Here is a 21,104-nt window from a genome sequence, read left to right as displayed (position 1 = left end):
CATGAAAGATCGCCACCATACAGCGCTGAAATGTGGCTAGAGCGTTACACAACCCAAATAGCATGCGTCGATACGCGAAGGTGCCAAAAGGGCATGTAAATGTGGTCTTTTCCTGATCCTCTGGTGCAATAGGGATCTGGAAATAACCTGAGAATCCATCGAGAAAGCAATAGAACTGCTGTCCTGAAAGTCGCTCCAGCATCTGGTCAATGAATGGCAAAGGAAAGTGATCCTTGCGCGTGGCATCGTTGAGTCTGCGATAATCTATGCAAACTCGCCAGCCGGTGACAGTCCGGGTGGGTATCAACTCATTCCTATCGTTGACGACCACTGTCATACCCCCCTTCTTGGGGACCACCTGGACGGGACTCACCCATGCAGAGTCCGAAATCAGGTAAATCAGTCCTGCATCCAGCAACTTAATCACCTCTTTCTTCACTACGTCCTACATATTAGGGTTTAGCCTTCTCTGAGGCTACCGGCCTGAACTCCTCTTCCATCAAGATCTTGTGCGTGCAAAACGAAGGGTTAATGCCCTTGATGTCCATCAGCTTCCACGCAATAGCTGCCTATGCTCTCTCAAAACACTCATCAGCTTCTTCTTCTCCTCCTCCGTCAATCCAGCCGAAATGATGATGGGTAACTGAGATCCCTCGCCCAAGAATGCGTACTCCAGATGAGATCGCAACTCCTTCAACTCCAGGGGCGGGGGTGCCTCAACAGACGGTCTCTCCTTCGGGATCTCCTTCTCCTCGATGCCCTCAAACACCTCGAATCTAGGGGAAGGCTCGGTAGCCTGCAACAGAGGGTCCTGCTCAACATCTAACTCAGTGACCTCACTCCCCTGATCATCCATACTTGCATCATGCGTATCAGATGCATCTCTCCCACAAATCTCGCTGAGAAGGCCACCCACATGTGACATAAGAGTATCAATAAAGTAGAGAGTGTCATCATGCTGACGGGTGTGCCTCATAGAATGTTGGATATCAAAAGTGACCTCATCTTTATCGACACGAAGAGTCAACTTGCCATCATATACGTCAATGACTGCTCGTGCAGTGGCAAGGAATGGACGACCTAAGATCAACGGGACCTCAGAGTCCTCATCCATGTCGAGAATGACAAAGTCCACGGGAAATACGAACTTGTCGATTTTCACCAACATGTTCTCCACGATGCCCCTAGGATACTTCACCAATCGATCGGCGAGCTGAATACTCATGCGCGTAGGGGAAGGCTCTCCTAGGTCAAGCTTAGCGAATATGGAATAGGGCATGAGGTTTATGCTAGCACCTAGGTCAGCAAGCGCATTGCTGACAGTAAGATTCCCAATCAGACATGGGATGGTAAAGCTACCAGGATCAGACACTTTCTTCGGCAGCTTGTTCTGCAAGACGGAAGAACACTCCTCGCTCAGGGTGACAGTCGTCAGATCCTCTAATTTCTTCTTATTCGTAAGAAGATCCTTCAAAAACTTCGCATACTTCGGCATCTTTGCCAAAGCCTCGACGAACGGGATGTTCACATGTAGCTTCTTCAGCATCTCCACGAAACGACCATACTGCTCCGCGTCCTTACCCTTCACTAACCTACCAGGGTAAGGGGGTGTCGGCTTGTACACCCTCATCGGCTCCTTCTCTGCATCCTTCTTCTCTACTGGAGACCCGCTGGACTATGCTGTACTTGCTGGGCGCAGCCTAGGGTGCACTTTGCCAGCTGGTGTCTCCATCTCAATCTCCTCGTCGACCTTCGGGTCCTCATCGACTACCGGCTCGACCTCTACAGCTCATCGACCACTTCTCGTAGTAACGGCTTTCGCGGTGGCATTTGGGTTCTCAACAGTGCTACTGGGAAGACCACCAGGAGGTCTCTGATTCAACTTCTCTGACATCGCACCTACAGTCCTCTCAAGGTTTTGGAATGCTGCGCTCTGATTTTTCATGTAAGTCTCGTGCTCCAAGAACCTTGCCTGTGTCTCCCGATGTCGAGCATCCCCCTGCGTGATGAACTGTGTAAGCAGCTGAGTCTGCTGAGCTAACGTCTCCTGGTTCTTCCTTAGCATCTCCTCTAATGTCGAGTTAGTCGCACCTGAACTCGATCCTGCTCCTGCGTCCTAAAACAAACTCTGACGCGGCTGAAACCCCGGTGGGTTGTTGTTCTTCCAGCTGAAATTCGGGTGATTCTTCCAGTTCGAATTGTAACGCTCCCTGAAATTTCCTTGATTTCAATTACCCACAAACTCTACCTGCTCTGGTGTCTCAGTAGGAGCAATAGGATACGCGGTCGTGTCATGCCTACCAGTGCATATCTCACATAGCTGCTCCTTATGTACCTTCATATCACCCACCTGCTTTTGCAATGCGTCAATCTGTGCTTGCATCCTGGTGACCTCATCGACCTTGTGCACTCCTCTATGTGTGGTGGATGAATCTCTAGACTCAGGAAACTCGTAGCTACTCATCGCTATATCCTTGAACATATCCATGCACTCATTAGGTGTCTTGGCGGTCAGCAGATTGCCACCAGCAGTAGTATTCAACATATTTCTCGTAGTGGGCGTCACTCCATGATAGAACCTCTCAACTAAAGCCCAATCCTAGAATCCGTGATGAGGACACTTGAGTAGTAACTCCTTGAAATGCTCCCATGTCTCGTAGAACGACTCTCCCTCCTTTTGGCGAAACTCTTGGATCATGCTCCTCAGACTAGCGGTTTTAGAAGGGGGAAAGTACTTGCCTAAGAATTTTTCTTTCATACTAGCCCAGGTAGTGATGGATCCCGCAGGAAGGGATTCCAACCAAGCATGAGCGCGGTCAGCGAGCGAGAATGGAAATAGGCGCAGCTTGCAGGCATCCTCGGTGACACCTTGCTCCTGGAACGTATCGCAGATAGCTGAAAAGCGCGAGAGATGGACATTCGGGTCCTCAGAGGGTAGTCCATTGAATTGGATGGTGTTCGTAACCATCGTGATGATCTGGGGTGGAATCTGCCAGCGATTAACCCCGATAGCGGGTCGGGTAATGCTGGAACGAGCATTGGCCGCGCTCGGCCTGGCGTAGTCTCTGACGACTCTCCTCGCTGGGGCTTCATTGTCACCCATAGTAAAAGCAGAAGATGAAGTGTGTACCTGACTAGCTCGGAAAGTGCGAAGGCGCTCGTGGAAATCCCGCTCGGGCTCAGACGAAGCAGCAAACGAAGGTGGCCCCTGTGAACGAGTGTGGTGCATACAATGAAGAAAACTACTTAAACAAATAATAAAGGAAATCTAACCCTAAAGGCACAAATTGCAAGCAAAAGGCACCTAAAGGCAATGAAAATCTATGAAAGCAAATAAACAACTAAATAGACGACTCGGGTCGTTCTCTAAAGTGCCAGTGTCCCCGGCAACAGCGCCAAAAAAACTTGATGTGTGAAAATGTGTATATTAAATTCGAACAAGTTTTAAAAAATGGAATCACAACCTAAACCACACACAATCGGCAAGTGCACGGGTCGCAGTGTAGTGTAGATGGCAAGACCGGATATCAATCCGTGGACACTATATGCAAACTCTAGATAATGAACCTTTGTCGAATAAAAAGTCAATTTTTAAGTTTGATTTGGAAGTGATTTTTAATAATTAAATAATAACTAAATTAAATAAGAAGACGTATGAAACAAAGCAAGCAAACGAAACAAGCACGCGAGCAAATTGTGATCAAATATATATGAGATAAAGGCTACCTAGGTGTCGAATCCCTAGAATCATGCAATGCTAATGTGACAATGATAATGGTTAAATATCTATTTCCCTCAATTGACCCCCCGCTAGAGATGTCCCAAATGAAGAAGCAAGACTAAATGTGAAGTGCTAGAACGAACCGGCTCGAGCTATCGATACCAAATCCTACGAAAATAGAATCCTTTTGACCTCAGAGACAGTTATGTTAAGAGAAGATCCCAAAATCGCAAACCAAACCCAACTTTGATAATTGAAATCCTAGGAAACCTTAATTACGATTCAATAAACGAGCCCGAGCTATCGGTCACCCAATCTACCCACCAATAATTAGCTAATAATCTAGCTCACCCTAATCGTCTTTCGAGTCACAAGATGAGGATGCAAGTTTTAATATAGTGATTTTAATTATTAGTCAACTTGGTCAATTTCTCAACACAATACCTAACCCGAAAATCCTAAGATGACCGAATTAAATTAAATTCTAAGTCTAGAGGGAATTTCTTCGTGCCTAAACCGCTGAATTTATTGACTAATAAAATAACCAAAACATACCAACATGCAATATCAAGATCAATATCAAAGAAAAGTTATGTAAATCACATCAAATAACCGAAAACATGTCACAAACGCATTACAATCCTCTAGTTCATCAAAACCTAGGTAGTTATGAAGTTTAGCTACTCATAATATTCAAGAAATCAACAAAACAAAGTCTGAAACAAACTGAATTCATAGTTCAAGACGAAAAGAAACCGAAAAACTAATGTTTAATGAACCGAATACGTCCAAAACTCGAACCAAAAGCTTCCAAGACTCTTGCACAGCTCCAAGATGCCTCGAATTCGTCCCAAAGTGCTCCACAATCGCCTGTCTTCCGTGAATGTATGCCTCCCTTTGCTGCCTTCTGTCATTTTCTGTTGTCTGCCGCCAATGTTTCGAAAAACAATCCCCTCTCTACCAATTTCACGTCCATATATATATATATATGCATGTAGGGTTCTTGTTTTTAGTCAAGGCCCAAAAGACAAAACAAATTCCACCCAATATGACGTGAACATGCATGGCTGGTCCATTTGACTTTTGCGGCCCAATCAACTTCCTTTGCTGCCGTCCAAGACTATATATCTCGTAGGGTTCTGCCTCCTTTAAAATATTTATCCTTTAAATTCCTTTATTCCCCAACATCAATATATGTGCATGGGCTAATTTATTCACAACCAGAATCCATTCATCTCTGCATCTCTTGTTATATCTAGACCAATGTCATACGAACATCCATCTTCAAGTGGGCCCTTCCCATTTAATTCCTACAATATTGTCAAATTAGTGTACGACCCAATTGCAAAACATATACATATGTATTCATTGACTACTTGTTTCACTTAAATATGACCAAAACCCATTAATAAATGACAATAAATGTGAGCTCACCATATTGATATCTTTTTCTTTTTCTTTTGTCGTGAACCACTTTTAAAACGTTCACTAAAGGAGTGCATTTAATATGTTATTAAAACATATAAAACTTGTAGAAATTGATTGCCCATTATTTCATTTACCAATCAAGCTAACAATTTTATCATATGCTCCCTAGATAATAATTCTCATTCATTTTAACTTCGTTTTCACAAAAATCATCAAACTTCAACTACGAACAACTACGAGTGGATTTTAATCAAAAACAACCATAAAGCTACTCAAAAGTGTAGGAATAATGATATAAAATATGTATATTTTAGACCACATCAAGGTCGTGGATTGAATGGGTGGATTTTTGTCAGATTGGGGTAGTGGGGCCTCCTCGGGACCTACGGTCTGGTTTCTGAGTGTTATAAGATGCACTTGCGCCTTTGGGTTGGGTTCTGTATTGCTAGATAATGCGCCTTGTGGCCTCTCAGAGAAATTTTGGGCTAATTGATTTAGTTGTTTTTCAATGTTTTGAATACTAGCTTGTTGATTTCTAAAGTTCGATTCCATTTGTAGGAATCGATCCGAGTTCCGTTTTTCGGTTTCGGAGATGAAGTGTGAAACAATGTCTTCAAGCCTCTTCCGTCCCCCTTGTTGTTGTTGTTGAGAGAAATTTTGTGACTCATTTCTTGGTTGTTGTTGAAAGCTTGTTCATTGGTTTTGGTTTTGTTGGTTACTACTATTGCCGGGCTCCCTCCAACCAAGGTTAGGGTGGTTACGCCATCCTTGGTTATAGGTGCCTGTTGGAGGACCCGATGGCCTAGGTCTATTATCAATGTATTTTACCATTTCCGTTTGATTATCCATTTCTTTCATACAACTCCAATTTTCATGTGGCCCACCACACCCTTCACAAGTCATAACCGAGGCTGTTTTTGCCATTTTTAACTTTTTGATTTTTGAAGATAGGGCATCGATTTGGGCTTGTAAAGAGGTGTTTTCATCCACTTTATAGCCGCCCGGGGCAATAGATTTTGTGCCTCGGGGAGTGTGCCATTAAATATTGTTTTAAGCAATTTCCTCAATTTGATTATAAATTTCATTTGGGCGACGATTTCCTAGGAGTCCCCCGGAGCTAGAGTCGAGTGTTTGTCTTGTGTGTGACAACAACCCGCTATAGAAAGTGGATACTTGTTGCCATACTGCGAGACCATGATCAGGATATTTTCTCAGTAGCTCCTTGAATCTTTCCCAAGTTTCATATAAGGATTGCCCGTCCTCTTGTGAATATGTATTGATTTCAGTCATTAATTTAGCAATTTTAGAGGGCGGGAAATACTTATATAGAAATTTTTGGGCAAGTTCATCCCAAGTGTTTACCGAACCACTTGGGAGTGTGTTAAGCCAAGCCTTAGCTCGGTCTTTAAGTGAAAATGGGAACATTCGGAGGCGGATGGCGTCGTTTGATGCTCCGTTGATCCGGAAAGTATCACATATTTCCAAAAAGTTGGTAATATGTAAATGGGGATCTTCATGAGCAGGCCATGGAATGTTGCGAATTTTGGAGCATTTAAATCAAATGCGGCCGAAGTTCGAAGTTGTTGGCATCGACATTTGGTGCATTGATGGCGGCTCCGAGATTACCTACCGTGGGCCATAGGTAATCCATCAAGGTACGCTGATCCGCCATTGGAAGTTGGTCCCTCAAAGCTTTCTCTTGATTTTTAGCTTTTAGTCTCTTTCTTAGAAAGCGCTCGGGTTCGTCCAGAGGTTCTTTTATGTCTTTATTGGAACTGGAGCTCATGCACTGCGTATAAAGTTCAGGTGCTGCGACCGGGTTCCAAGTCCTGTAATTAAAACAAAAAGAACGTTGGTGAGAAGTCTCACCTTTGCCCTGTGAAAATGAAAAAAAATTACAGTTATGACCGAAAATTAAAATGATGATGGTCATAGTTACAGTGGTTGTTTTCTGGATCCCAGTTAATGGGGAGTTCAGCACGGCCCCGTGGTGCGCCGCCACGGCTATCACACCCCAACCGATAGCGGAAAACATCAGGGTGCGGCAGTAAGCGAAACAGATTGCCCATGAGTATCCATAACAACTATGATTTACCAAATATTTAACATTACGTCCCATACCATACCATACCATACCATAACATATAAAGTAAAATAGTTATTACAGACATAGTGTTCTCAAAGACAAATATTGTTCCGACAACTCAAATATTATTAATTTCGTTTCTAGACTCCCCTAGCTTGATTCCATGACATCCAGCAAATACAAGCATCCAAAAAACCTGTCACATACGTTAAAATAAAGGTCAATACACATAGTGTAAAGGTGAGCATACAAAAGTTAATAGTATAATAGTAGCGAAAGCGATTTACGCATAACCAACATGTAACACGTAATAATGTGAAGCAAGTAGGTTATCGACAATGAAATATGCACAGACATGACTGTGAGTTGTAGAATGCGCATCATATATCACCACTGTGACACGTGAAGAAAATACCCTTAACAACCCTATCCACGACAGGTACTGAGTCCAAACTATAGTACTATCGTTGCTAAGGTGTCAGGAAACAATCATTGTGTAAACATAACATACAAGCATTCATCGAATAACACGTATGACATGCGAGAGCGGTTAGCGTATAAAAAGTGTTTGCGTTGTGTGATCGATATGATTTGATATAAGCAACGTATGTAACACCCAAAAGTCGATGCACATCCGGAACGATCCATCCTTCTTTTTGACGAAGAGGACAGGTGTGCTCCAAGGAGAGGTGCTAGGGCGAATGAAGCCTTTATCAAGCAATTCCTGGAGTTAACTCGAAAGTTTGCGCATCTCGGACGGAGCAAGTCGATAGGGAGCTTTAGCAACAGGATTTGCTCCAGGAATGAGATCAATACGAAAGTCGATGTCACGAGGGTGGTAAACTAGGTAAATCGTCAGGAAAGACATGAGGAAAATCACGAACCACAACACCTTATCCATTGCCTTCTCTTTCTGTTCCTTCTCCGCTACTACGATGTGTGCCAAGAAAGCTTTGTATTCCTAGCGGAGATACTTGCTCGCTTGGATACACGACATGAGTTTAAGGTCCTTCGAAGGTGTTTCGCCATAGACACACAACTGGTCACCATTAGCAAGAGAAAAACAAATCATTTTATCAAAACAAACTACTTCAGCACGATTTTCACGAAGAAAATCCATGCCTACTATGATATCAAAACTACCAAGCTGCATCGGAATAAGATCGATAGGGAAGACATGATTGTTGAGCTCAAGCGTACAATCACGAAGAATAGAATGAACAGTGACGGTTCTTCCGGTGGCAACTTCTACGTCGAACGTCGAAGGGAGATTGGCGCATTTACGTTTTAGGAACTTTTCGAATTCTAACAATACAAAATAGTTATCGGCCCCAGTATCAAAAAAACATGAAGCATATATACCATTGACAATAAACGTACCATTAACCACATGGTTGTCAGCTTGGGCCTGGAGGACATTGACGTTGAACGTTCGTTCGCGGGCTGCTGGCTGCTGCTGCTGAGGATGCTGCTGTTGATGTTGTTGCTATGCTGGTTACTGCTGTGGCTCTTGCTTCACCATTCTGTTTGGGCAAAAATTTGCAAAGTGGTTGGGATCACCACATGCAAAGCAGGCTCTTGCGTGAGCAGCAGGGGCATGAGTTGCTTGTTGTCCCTGGGGAGCGGGAAAAGGAGCAGGCTGTGCAGGAGCTTGAACTTGAGCTTGACGGGGACCAATACTGCAGTTGGTAGTAAAGTACCCGTAAAGTTTGTAGTGAACACAAAATCGACAAGCAATTCCAACAGGATGATGGTAAGTACAAGTAGGGCATAGCGGTTGAGGACCAGTATACGCACGCTTTGCGGGTGGTGCATTGGTCACGGGTGCAGCTACTTGGCAGTTTTGGTTCTGCGGTTGGGCAGGGACAACATTGAGTGGTGCGGTGGTGACAGCATAGTTCTTGTTGTTGTTCTTGCGTTTGCGGCGTGATGTTTTCGACCCTTGCGGTGTGGCAGTTTCAGGAGCGGTGGGAGAAGCGGTAACTTGGTGGAGACTTTTGGTGGTATTCTTGAAGTAACCAGCCCTAACTCGCTTGTCATTGATTTCTGCAGCGAGTAGATAAGTCTCTTCGATGGTGGTAGTCTTGGCGGCTTGCAAGAAATCGGCAACACAATCCGGTAAGGCACGGATGCATTTCTTGATTGTGATGTCAGGAGTAGAGACTTGGCCGGGACAAATGATGCTAAGCTGCTTAAAGCAAGCAATAAGACCAGCATTGTCACCACCCTCTTGCTTGATGTTCCAAGACTCGTCCTCCAGCTTCTGAAGCTCATGGGGAGGGCATAATTCCTTCATCATGATTTCCTTCAATTCCTCCAAAGTAAGCCCATAGGCTGTGTCGTTACCTTGCCTGTTTCTTTCGGCAGTCCACCAGTCCACAGCCCTGGACTAGAAACGGGCAGTTGCGTTGATAGTGCGGAGGTTATTGGGACAACCGCTTTGGTGCAAAGTGACTTCAATTGAATCGAACCATTGAAACATGGCAGTAGGCCCATCTTCACCAGTGAAGTCTTTGGGGCCGCAGACCTTAAACTGCTTGAAGCTAAAAGTAGACTTAGGGGAGTCAGTCCTTGATTCCTCAGAGGACTTGCTAGCGTTTTCATTGAGTTCACTGACGATTTGTGGAATAACCTTAGCCATTTGCTTAGCGACTAGCGATGCGATGCGTTTGTCAGCATGGTTGCGGCGAGTGGCGCGAGAAGTATGAGATCCAAACGACGACATTGTCTGCAACAGACATCGTCATAGGACTCAGACGCGATTTAAATCGAGTATTGTCTATTATCTCTCCACGAGCTACTGTACATAAAGCACAGGAACACGTCTACACGTAGGCACATAGGCACATAATCCACATAAGCACGTAGTCCACGTAAGCACAGAAGCAGTCAATCCACGTAAGCACATCTTCACTATATTTTGCACGTATTCACCTACATATATTGCACGTATTCACCTACATATATTGCACGTATTCACCTATCTTTCACAGCTGGGTAATGTGGTCGAGAGTTGCGAGTGCGAATAGCGAGTAGCAATTGCGAGTAACATAGCATGCGATTTGTTAGCGTGTTGGGATGTGTGTACAATGCGAGTTGGGCGCGTTTATCGAAGCGAGGAGCGAAAAGCGAATAAATCTCCAAAATCGGATCATATAACCACATAAAACACATAAAATCAACATAAAAGCGAAGAATCCACAGAGTCAGCGGTTGCGAGCTCAGAATCGAAACACATAATCACATAAAATCAACGATTGAAAATGGATTGTCCTGGGTGTTAGACATCGACTAGCCAAAGTGATTCGACCATTCACAAGGACTTCGAGTACACTCTCTGGCCTTCTGGACCGTGCTCTCACCTCAACCTGGGCGAACGGCACGCATTCTTCCAGTTACTGCGTGATTTGGGTCATTGGAATCCGTCGAGACTTTGGTGAGAGTTTTGTAAAACCATAATAGAGAGCGGAACGGGTCATCAAAATTCAGGTTTCACCCCTAACTTAACGATTGCATCCCTATTTGTGTGATAAAATCACGAGATAGAGAGGGAGATCTGCGTCGAAGTATGGATTTCACTCCTGATTCAATGCAAATTCTCGTGTTTATAGTAAAAATGCACGCTGGATGGGTGATTTTGTCAAGAGTTTGTGGTTTTCACACCTAATCTCAATCAAATCACTCATTTACGCGAGTGTTTTCGAAAATTGTGTGTGTTGCTAGCCTTAGGAAAGGCTGACCTTGCGCGAAGCGGTAGTATGCGATGTCCGCGCAAGAGCGTGGCTTTCAGTGAGTTTGAGCGAGAATTATCAAGTAAGCTCGTACAAAACCCCTACTGGGTTTGCACAAGTCGGTCTGTTGGTACTTAGACTATAGACTAGGTCAATTCTAAGACATCAGCCCGGACTATGTCGAGTCTTGCCTAATTCCCTAAAGTTATGGCTCTGATACCAATCTGTCACACCCCAACCGATGGTGGAAAACATCGGGGCGCGTCACTGAGTGAAACAGATTGCCCATGAGTATCCATAACAACTATGATTTACCAAATATTTAACGTTACGTCCCATACGATAACATATAAAGTAAAATAGTTATTACAAACATAGTGTTCTCAAAGACAAATATTGTTCCGACAACTCAAATATTATTAATTTCATTTCTAGACTCCCCTAGCTTGATTCCATGATATCCAGCCAATACAAGCATCCTAAACACCTGTCATATACGTTAAAATAAAGGTCAATACACATAGTGTAAAGGTGAGCATACAAGCTTAATAGTATAATAGTAGCGAAAGCGATTTACGCATAACCAACATGTAACACGTAATAATGTGAAGCAAGTAGGTTATCGACAATGAAATATGCACAGACATTACTGCGAGTTATAGAATGCGCATCACATATCACCACTATGACACGTGAAGAAAATACCCTTAACAACCCCTGTCCATGACAGGTGCTGAGTCCAAACTATAGTACTATCGTTGCTAAGGTGTCAGGCAACAATCACTGTGTAAACATAATATACAAGCATTCATCGAATAACACGTATAACATGCGAGAGCGGTTAGCGTATAAAAAGTGTTTGTGTTGTGTGATCGATGTGATTTGATATAAGCAACGTATGTAACACCTAAAAGTGCGTTAAGCGAAAAGGGATCGAGTATACTCACAGTTCGTGTTAAATAAATAACACAAGCTTGGATTGAAGGGAGCGCTTGAGAGATTAGCCTGATCACAGTACGATAGTATAAGCGTTGAACAGTGCGTAAAACAGTGTCAAGTGAGATGAGGGACGGATGATGATCCGATCGGATGATCGTCCGGACTGATGGTCATCCGGACGGATGGTCATTCGGTCGGAGGGTCGTCCGTTTGGAAAGGATGTGTTTGTGTATTGTTTGAACTTTGAAGTTTTCGTTGTAGCATTTTAAAAGATGTGAAGTATCACTATGTGTCCAGTCATCCGGACGGATGGTCATCCGGACGGATGGCCGTTCGATCGGATGGTGATTCGTTTGAGTGGAAGTTACAAAGATTCAAGTCTCCTGGTAGGATAGTCATTCGATCGGATGGTCGTCCGAACAGATGAATTCGTTTGGAACTGATATTCTTCGAAGTTTTGTAAAATGCTTAAGTGTTGAAAATCACAAGCCACCTGGTTGGATCATCGTTCGATCGGATGGTGATCCGATCGGACGGCGATTCGTTCGGGTAACCTGTTTGTTTGAGAACTTGTAAAATCTGTTAAGTTTAGAAAGTTTTGGCGGTTGAACCGAGACGGTATGACAACATGTCAAACAATGGAAATCCATCAGGTCCAACTCATCCGGTCGGACGGGAATCGCCTCGTTCGATCCGAATCAGCTGTTCATGGCGGCGTTTCATGTTCAACCCGTGAATCAGTTGTCTCGCTCCGATAGTAATCCGTTCTCAAACCGGCACCTCACTAGAGAGTGAATAGAAGACCTGAACGAGCTCAGATTCTATCGGTTTTTGAGAAAAGTGAAGAATGTTTGAAGAAAAGTTTGAAACACTTGAAATATGTTTAGATTTAGGCGAAATCAGTGTAAAATCACGTAGAAATCTGTTAGATTCGGACCATTCTTGCTGGAATGAAGTCATTCTCCGAAGTTCATACGAACCCGTGATGACATCATCGTTGAACTGTCACACCCTGACTTTTGCGGAAGCGTGATTATTGGTGTGACTTTCTTAATACCATAGCATTCAATCATAACAACGCTATATGATAAAACCAGTAGATGTTCATCCATAAATTAAGTTTGAAAATAGCATAACATAATTGTTTGAAACATCGACATCAAATTCAAATTACAAACCACAACAAGTTTTAAAGAGTTCACTAAGACTCGACAAAAGATCTTAAACAAACCCGAGTTTAGAACCATGTATCTCGTCCAGGATTAAGATACATCTCCTAAACCCTAACGACTTGGATGATATCTTTTATTTATAACGCAGCTTGAAAAAATGCAAACACCTGCCAGCTCCACTTAGTTCCCTGAAATACATGTAATTTGAAAACATCAACAAAAGTTAAGCGAGTTAATGTGTTTTGTATATGTATGTATAAACCTTTGTAAACAGTGTATGTATGTATGTATGTATGTATGTATGTTTGTAAATCCCGGTATGAAAGCAAACAAGGAAAAGATCACCAATGGTTTGCAAGGCCACTGATATGTGTGACGGTGTAGGAAGGCTCAAACCTAGCAAATTTGTACCGGGCTTCCGGCTGGAAGACATAGTCACCCTATGGGCCACCCTGGTCCTCATGGGTGTGGGCTCGCTACACCCAAATAGATCTATCACTCATGCCCTTCGGTCCTTATACGAGGATTAATGGTCTCAAGTATGCGCCTACCCATTCACATGATCTATGGTACTTTCCTAGACTAACCATACTAATTGTATTTGTATGTAATCCTTTTGTAACATGTATTTCACCCCCGAAGTTAATAAACAAAACAATTTAAAGAAAAGGGGGACATGAACTCACAGTTTTGCGTCTTCGGTACTCGTAACTCAAATCTCGTCAGCAAACACGACTACCTACAATGTACTAGGTCTATTAGACGAACTGGTCGTGCCTTGCCTTAGAATTAACGTTTAAGTTACGTTTCTTGTATGTCTTTAATGATATTCCAAGTTATAATTACTTGTTAAAATAATAATTATTTTAACTTTAAATTATATTTAATTTTGGAATAATTTGTTAAACAATATTTTGTACTAATACTTCTCAAGTACTTATGCTTACATTTCCTTCCCACGGATGGGGGTATCTCATACATGTATTTTCGTATGCTCATACTTGATTATTCCAGAATATCGAATAAATATCCAATATTTATTTCCAAAACACATGTTTTAAGGAATATCATTTAGAAAAATTATTCATAATTTTTTTTTGGTAAAACTATTTGTAGTTCCAAATTAATATATTTTCAAGTCTCACTTTAGAAAATATATATAAACTTATTTTGTCCAAAAATAATGTATTTCAAGAAAATATATATTTTTCTCAAAAATCATATATCTTCTAAATATTCTAAGAATATATATTTTTACTTTAAAAAATAATATATTTTCTCCTTGTCGAAAATATGATATAACTTGGTAACATTTACAAAAATCATATTTTCATTTCTTGATTATTTATCAAAAATATATTTTATAAAGGTACTTTCCGGAATATTTTGTAAGTTATATTCTATCGTTCGGTTCCAATATTATGTGTATAACTTGTGCGTTTATTCCTTACGATTTTTGGTAATACTTTGGATTGTAAATTCTTGGTATTTTGTTAAGTTATATTACTTTAAATCCTAAAATAATATAACTAATACACAAAGTATACAAATATTCACACACAATGTGTCTTTAATATAAATATATATTCTAAATACATATTTATCCATTTTTATTTATAAAAACCAACCTCCAATACTTGTATTTTTGTAACAAAGATTATGGCAAAGGTTATATTGAAAACCATAGTTAAAACACACTTGTAAATATTTGTTTAGAAAATATTTTTCTAAGTGTTTATATTTTTAGAAAATTTTTCCATAGTTTCCCCTAAAAATGGAGGTGCCCATGTTATCAAAGCATATCATTTTCTTTTCAAAAATCATCATAAACAATCAATAATCAATCTACACTTACCAAGTGCCAAAACAATGTTATTTACATAACAATCATGAACTTGAACTTTCATAAAAACTTGTAGTAACTTGGTAGTGTGTTTAGTAGGGTTAGTTAACCTTTAAAATGTGTTTACTTTTTTAAAAGTTTCATTCTTGAAAGATTTAGGTGTTTACAACTTGTAAACATGTTTTATAAAAACATTTCTTTATGACATCTTCTTGTTTCATAAGTGTTTATACACTTGTTTTACCACCAAAAATAGTGTATGTTCAAGTAAGAACCATGTTGGTGCATACGTTTGTCGACTTCGTCTTGTATCGTGTCTAGTATTAGAATTGTTAGATCAGGGCGCGTTGTACGAGATAATAGGTTGTTTTAGGGTGATAGCTGATTTCGCTTGAAATGAGTGATTCCGCTTGAAAAGGTCTAGTGACACTTTCAAGGGAAATCACAATATTAGTGATTTCGCTTGAACTGCCACCCATCCCTTTCAAGCGAAATCTCTCTCCTATATAAAGGTCTCAAGAGAGATCATTTGTAACTTTCTGATTTTCTGGTACCGAGGTGCTGTCGAAGTGCCGTTTGACTGTAAACTGTTATTCATCAATATAAAAGGCAAGATTAAGTGAAACAAGCTGTTTTTCAAAGTTCGTTTCTTATTTTCCGCATCTAAAACGGATAAGAGCTCTTCTGTTTGACTTGTTCGGGATACGACACGATCCTACAAGTGGTATCAGAGCTCATGAGGAGGAGTTCTTGCAAAAAACAGCCATATTTCTTACTTCTACACCTTCTTTCTTCAATTAAACAAGTTTTAACGGTCAGAATGGACTGAATTTTTCACAACTTGTGTGAAACTACATTCTAACAAACCCTTGAAAGTTTCAGAGCATAATTCGCATTAAAAATGGTAAAAATGGACAGATTTGGTGATTCCGCTTGAACGAGTGTTTTCTGATTTCGCTCCAATTTGTGCTATTCTACTTGAGATTTTCAAGCTAAACAAAAGATTCCGCTTGAAAATCTCTTATTCCGCTTCAAAGTTTTGATTCTGCTCGAGTTGTTTCAAGCGAAATCAGGAGTGTTTAATTCAGGGTAATTCCGCTTGAGAGTAAATTGTTTCAAGCAAAATCAGGATTATTGTTTCAGTTTGATTCCGCTCCAGTTAGTATTTTGCTTGAAAGTAGTTGTCTGGTATTCCGCTTGGAGTGTTTGTTTGAGATTTCGTTTGAAAGTTGCTGTGTTTGAAAAACGTGATATCGAATCATGGCTGAAGAGTTTTACAATGCATTCGCGACACCTGTTGCTCCAGTTACTTCTGCTGAGACTGTGTACAATGAGAATGAGACAGGAACTTATCAGAAACCGTCAAAGCTCATGTATATTGAAGATTTTCAGGGTTGGAAAAATCGATTCGAGAACTGGGTGCAAGCCTACAAATTTGATGCATGGTGTTCACTGTTGAAAGATTACGAGAGACCAAAGAATGAACGTTGGATTGAAAAAGCTATTGTTGACTATTCAGAAAGTGACAAGTTAAAGTTTACAAGTGAGAAAATGATGATCAGTATTCTTCAGCAAGCGATAAAAGAAGATATCTTTATCTTGCTTCAACATAATGGTACAGCTAGATCAATCTGGGAGGCACTGATTCAGAAATTCAAAGGAAGTGCTGATATGATAAAAAAACAAGAAGGCATTATTGAAGAAATCATTTGATATGTTTACAGCTTTTGATCATGAAACAACAAAGCAGACCATTGAAAGATATTGTCATCTGGTATTGGAAATGGGAAGATTGGACATCAAGAAAGAGGATGATGAGTGGGTCGATAAACTAGCTGAGGCTTTACCACAGAACAAGTGGGGAACTTATTTGATGATTGTGAAACTCATGAGAAAGTCCGAGAGTATGAATTTGGCACAATTTATTCAGAAAATTGAAGAGCAGGAATTGGATATTCAGAAGACGGCTATCATGACAAATCCAAATGCTAAACAGGATGTCAGTTTGTACTACCGAGGGAACAAGTTTGAGGCTATCTCCAGCCAGAGTCCAAAGATTAGTACTTCTTTTAGTGCGGATAGTTCATCTAGTCCAAATGGTAGCACTACAACTAATAGTGGTGGATATTCTTCATCGTTTTCAACTTTTGATCCAAATAGCACAACATCAAGCCCTCAACAACAGAATTCTACAAATCTTCAATGCAATGTGACTTTGCACATTCAGAATGGTCACAATCTGTCTCCTGAATTAGCTAAGCAACACATGGCATCTCTTGTCGCCATGTTAGAGTCGTATGAAAGCTTAGTTGCAGGAAGAATTGGTAATCCGATGCTTACGAAAGAAGATTATGACCAAATTGATGCTGAGGAACTTGAATTGATGGATGTGAAATGGTGTTTAGCTAGTGCTTGTAGAAGAGCTGAAAAGTTTCAACAAATCACTGGCAGAGATGGTTTTCGTGATCTGGCAAATTCGGCTTTAGGATTTGATAAATAAAAAGTGACGTGTTTTTGTTGCAAAGGAAAAGGTCATCTTAAACGAGAGTGCAAAAATCAAGAAGCAACCGGGGATCAAGAAAAGAACAATTATTATCAAAAATCGATTTTTCATCAGATTGAGCAACAACCATCATCGTCTAGTGCCACTGACAATGGAAAGAAGAAAGCTTTAATCATTCATCAAGATGATGAAAAGGTTGCAGAGGGTATTAGTTGGGACAAATACATACCTGGTTCAGCTCTAGTTGCCCGAGTTCTGGAAGATGAAACTAGTCAGAAAAGAATCCCGATTTTTCCAGATCTTAGAAGTGATGTTGATACTGATGATGAAGAAGAATATCTTAACAAATGTAGAAAAAGCATTGATCCTGATAGTTTTAATTTTTTCTATGCAGATAAAGTTGAGATGCTGAATCAAAAGAAGATTGACAGATTGAAGAGAGAGCTGGAAGCAGCAAAGTTACTAGTTGATGAAAAGGCAAAGACAGAAGCTGAAGAAACAAAAGATAAAGCAGTGACGGAGAATGAAAGAGAAAAAATAGTTGAAATAGAGAAAGTGGTAGAGAAACTGGTTGAAGTTGAAAAGATTATTGAGGTTGAAAAGATTATTGAGGTTGAAAAGATTATTGAGGTTGAAAAGATAGTTGAAAAGGTGATTGAAGTTGAAAAACCATGTTTGAAATGTTCAGAATCTTGTAAAACTTGTGAGGAGAAAGACAAGAAGATTGCTGAATTAGAGAAGAATAAAGAAGATTTACTGTCTGATGTGAAGTATGTGAAGGAGTCGTACGATGTGTTGAACAGGACAGTTGACAGTCTGAAAAAGACGAATTCAGAAATTGAAAAAGCAATGGAAAAAATGAGCGCAACATTAATGACAAAGCAAAGTGTCATCAATGATTATATTGAAGATTGTGCTAAGCTGAAGCAGGATTTGGAACTTGAAAAGATTGAGAGTGAAAGGATTAAAGGATTACTGTTGAGTTATACTACATGTGATTATTTGATTGATCGTGTTTATCCTACTGTTGCAGGTCTGGAGGCTTTCAAGAAAGAAAAAACTGAAGATACTGATACTAGTAAGAAACCAAATGTCAAGTATAACAGATGTCCGCCCCCAATCTTTGAAAGTTATTCTCCCAGAAATCCAAATGAGGAACATGTTAATTGGGCTCTCAACATCAAGTTAAAGTCTGAAATCATTGATGAATTACCAGATAACATTGATGTCACATTCACAGCATCTGACACCGATCATGAGTCTGAGTTAGTAAAGAAAGTTGTCGATCAGGTGTTGGATATGGATGAAAGGTCAAAGTCGGAGTCTAAGTCAGATAGTTCGAGTTCGTCTGAGAAGAGTCCGAGTTCACCGGTTAAAAGGGTTTACAATAAGGAATTCCTATTATCAAAATCTAATTTGAATGACGGATCATTCAAAGTAGCATATACATTGAATGATTCAGACAAATTATATTCTGATGAGGAATTTCCAATAAGAAGTGTTAAAACTGAAAAGATCAAACAGATTTTCAAATAAACAGAAATTAATATTTCTGAAATAAAAGATTTAAATCTTAATGGAAAACCTAACAAATACACTTCTTCAAGAACTCAACAAAGAGTTAACAGGAAAATGAGTTACGATTGTGGTTATGGTTTTCAAAAGAAATCGAACCATAACAGTAATTTCAAAAAGAAAGGTCTTGGTTTTAGTGCTTTTGAAAATTATAAAAATGATAAAAATTATAAACCAAATACAAAATTTGTTGCAGGTGGAAGTTGTGATGAAGAACAGGAGAAACCGTTCTGGAAGCAGTCAAATCAAGAATTTCTTGCTGAAGTAAAGAAGAATGTGAGAAAGTTTGGTCAAAGAGTTGATAGAAGAACCTGTTTCAAATGCCAAGAAGTTGGACATATAGCTTGGAATTGTCCCAAGTCCAACTACAAAAAACAGGGAGTTTCTTCTAACTTTGATTCAAGAAGAAAATTTGTTGATAAGACAGAACTATCTTTGAAAAATGATAAAATGTTTGATAATTCTAATTCTGAAAAGGGTGAAAATTCAAAACGATTTTACAAAAGAAAAGGTGATTTGAAGAAGCAAAAATGGGTGGTTAAATCTGAGAGTAATTCTGACAATGAATCTCATTCCATAAAATCAGAGGAGTCTGTGGTTGAGAAAAAGATTGTGGTTTCCATTCCAGAAGTGAACGATGAGAATTTTCCTCTATTGTCAAAGGAAAATTTGAAGTCGAAATTTGGAAAGGTTGAAATCTCAAATCAATTCTTCACTGGTAAAGGAGAATTTGATGTTGAGAAGGCTTTCAATGGAAAAGTCAAGCATATATTTGGTATGATGGTTGACAGAAAGGTAAAAGGTGCCAAATAATTTTACAAATCAAAATGTTGGTGGGATAGATGTGTACCAAAATCACCCAAGGCTGGTCAGGCTTGGGTGGACATAATGTTTGAGTAAACACCTGACTTGCCGGAGCTCCCAGGTTGGTAAGAGTGGAGCAGGAATCGGCATCTTTCTTCATAACAGTTTTGATTGTGTCTATTTTCAAGTGGTACAGTATTGATCTTACAAGTGGTCTAGAGATTTGTTATGACAAAGTGATTAATCAAGGTCATTAATTTGAACTTGATGTAATCCTATTACAAGTGGTTGAAAACAATGTGATGAAATGATCCCCGTTTCTTACAAGTGGTAAAATCAACTAAACTAATTTTTCGGAAAAACCATTTTGATTAATACAAACTTAAGTGTTTTGAAATCATAATGAGAAAATAGTTTGTTGTCAGGGGGAGTTCTGATTGTTTACGCCAAGTGGATGACGATTTGAAGCGATTCGATATTAGTTGTCATTTTTCTTGTATAATTTGTTTTTCAAAAGTTTGTTTCTACAAAGTGAGTCAAGAGCTCAGTTTATTTTCAGAAAATCCAAAAACATTAGAAAATTTGAAAAACAGAAAAACATGATAAAATTAAAAATGAGTTTTATTGTATAAAAGAGGAAATGATAGTACATCAGTGGACTATCACAACACGCTAAAGAATTGGAAAGAAAAAATGTGATAAACGGTCTCACTGATGATTTGCCAGTAGGTTTTTGCACATTTAGTAAATTGTGTCGAGATATAAACCTAAATTCAAACTTGCTTAATTCGTGGGTAACATCTCTAGGGTATATGGGTAACCCCCGAAATCTTGTTTGAAGGACCCCTCTTTCTGAGATACTAGGTCTTTATGCTTAGTGATATCTGGTGTATTATCCCGGGACTTCTGCTGAATGGAAATTCTGACCTAGTCCCCGGAAAATACTTTACAAAAAATGATGAATCATTGCAAAATGCTAATCATGTACTGTTGAAGAAAAGATCCTCTAAAGGGGACCCACCAAAAGTCGAGTCGTCATCTCTCTGCTGAACGGAAGTTCTGACCTGAGCTCTCACGGTCTTGCATTCACCCCTTTACAGGTATCATCTAGGTATACTCACCTGTAAGACTGAATATTGGGATCTGGATACGGGAGTATATTCTGAGGTGGGACACACAGATAAGTTTAAGTACTTAAAACATTAATATCGTATCTCGAAACAGTTGAACTTTGTGTGAAAATTTAAGTGGATCAGTATACTGACAATCTAAGTGAATCGTTTAGAACTTAAAATGAAATGA

The 21,104-nt window shown here is 40.0% G+C and overlaps 1 protein-coding gene and 1 non-coding gene across 2 annotated transcripts; one reads left to right on the top strand and one right to left on the bottom strand.

The window, feature by feature from the left end:
• Nucleotides 1-547: 547 nt before the first annotated feature.
• LOC110933648 lies at nt 548-1,630 on the bottom strand. Its single transcript, XM_022176860.1, has one exon. It carries the CDS (start codon nt 1,628-1,630, stop codon nt 548-550), a length of 1,083 nt encoding a protein of 360 aa, XP_022032552.1.
• A 973-nt stretch (nt 1,631-2,603) lies between these two features.
• On the top strand, nt 2,604-2,710 carry LOC118492033. Its single transcript, XR_004892474.1, has one exon. It is a non-coding gene; the product is annotated as a small nucleolar RNA R71 (small nucleolar RNA).
• Nucleotides 2,711-21,104: the final 18,394 nt, after the last annotated feature.

This window comes from Helianthus annuus, chromosome 4, assembly GCF_002127325.2.
Source record: "Helianthus annuus cultivar XRQ/B chromosome 4, HanXRQr2.0-SUNRISE, whole genome shotgun sequence".
NCBI classification, from domain to species: domain Eukaryota; kingdom Viridiplantae; phylum Streptophyta; class Magnoliopsida; order Asterales; family Asteraceae; genus Helianthus; species Helianthus annuus.
The sequence above is the reverse complement of the archived record's forward strand: the minus strand, read 5'-3'. Positions and strand labels throughout refer to the sequence as shown.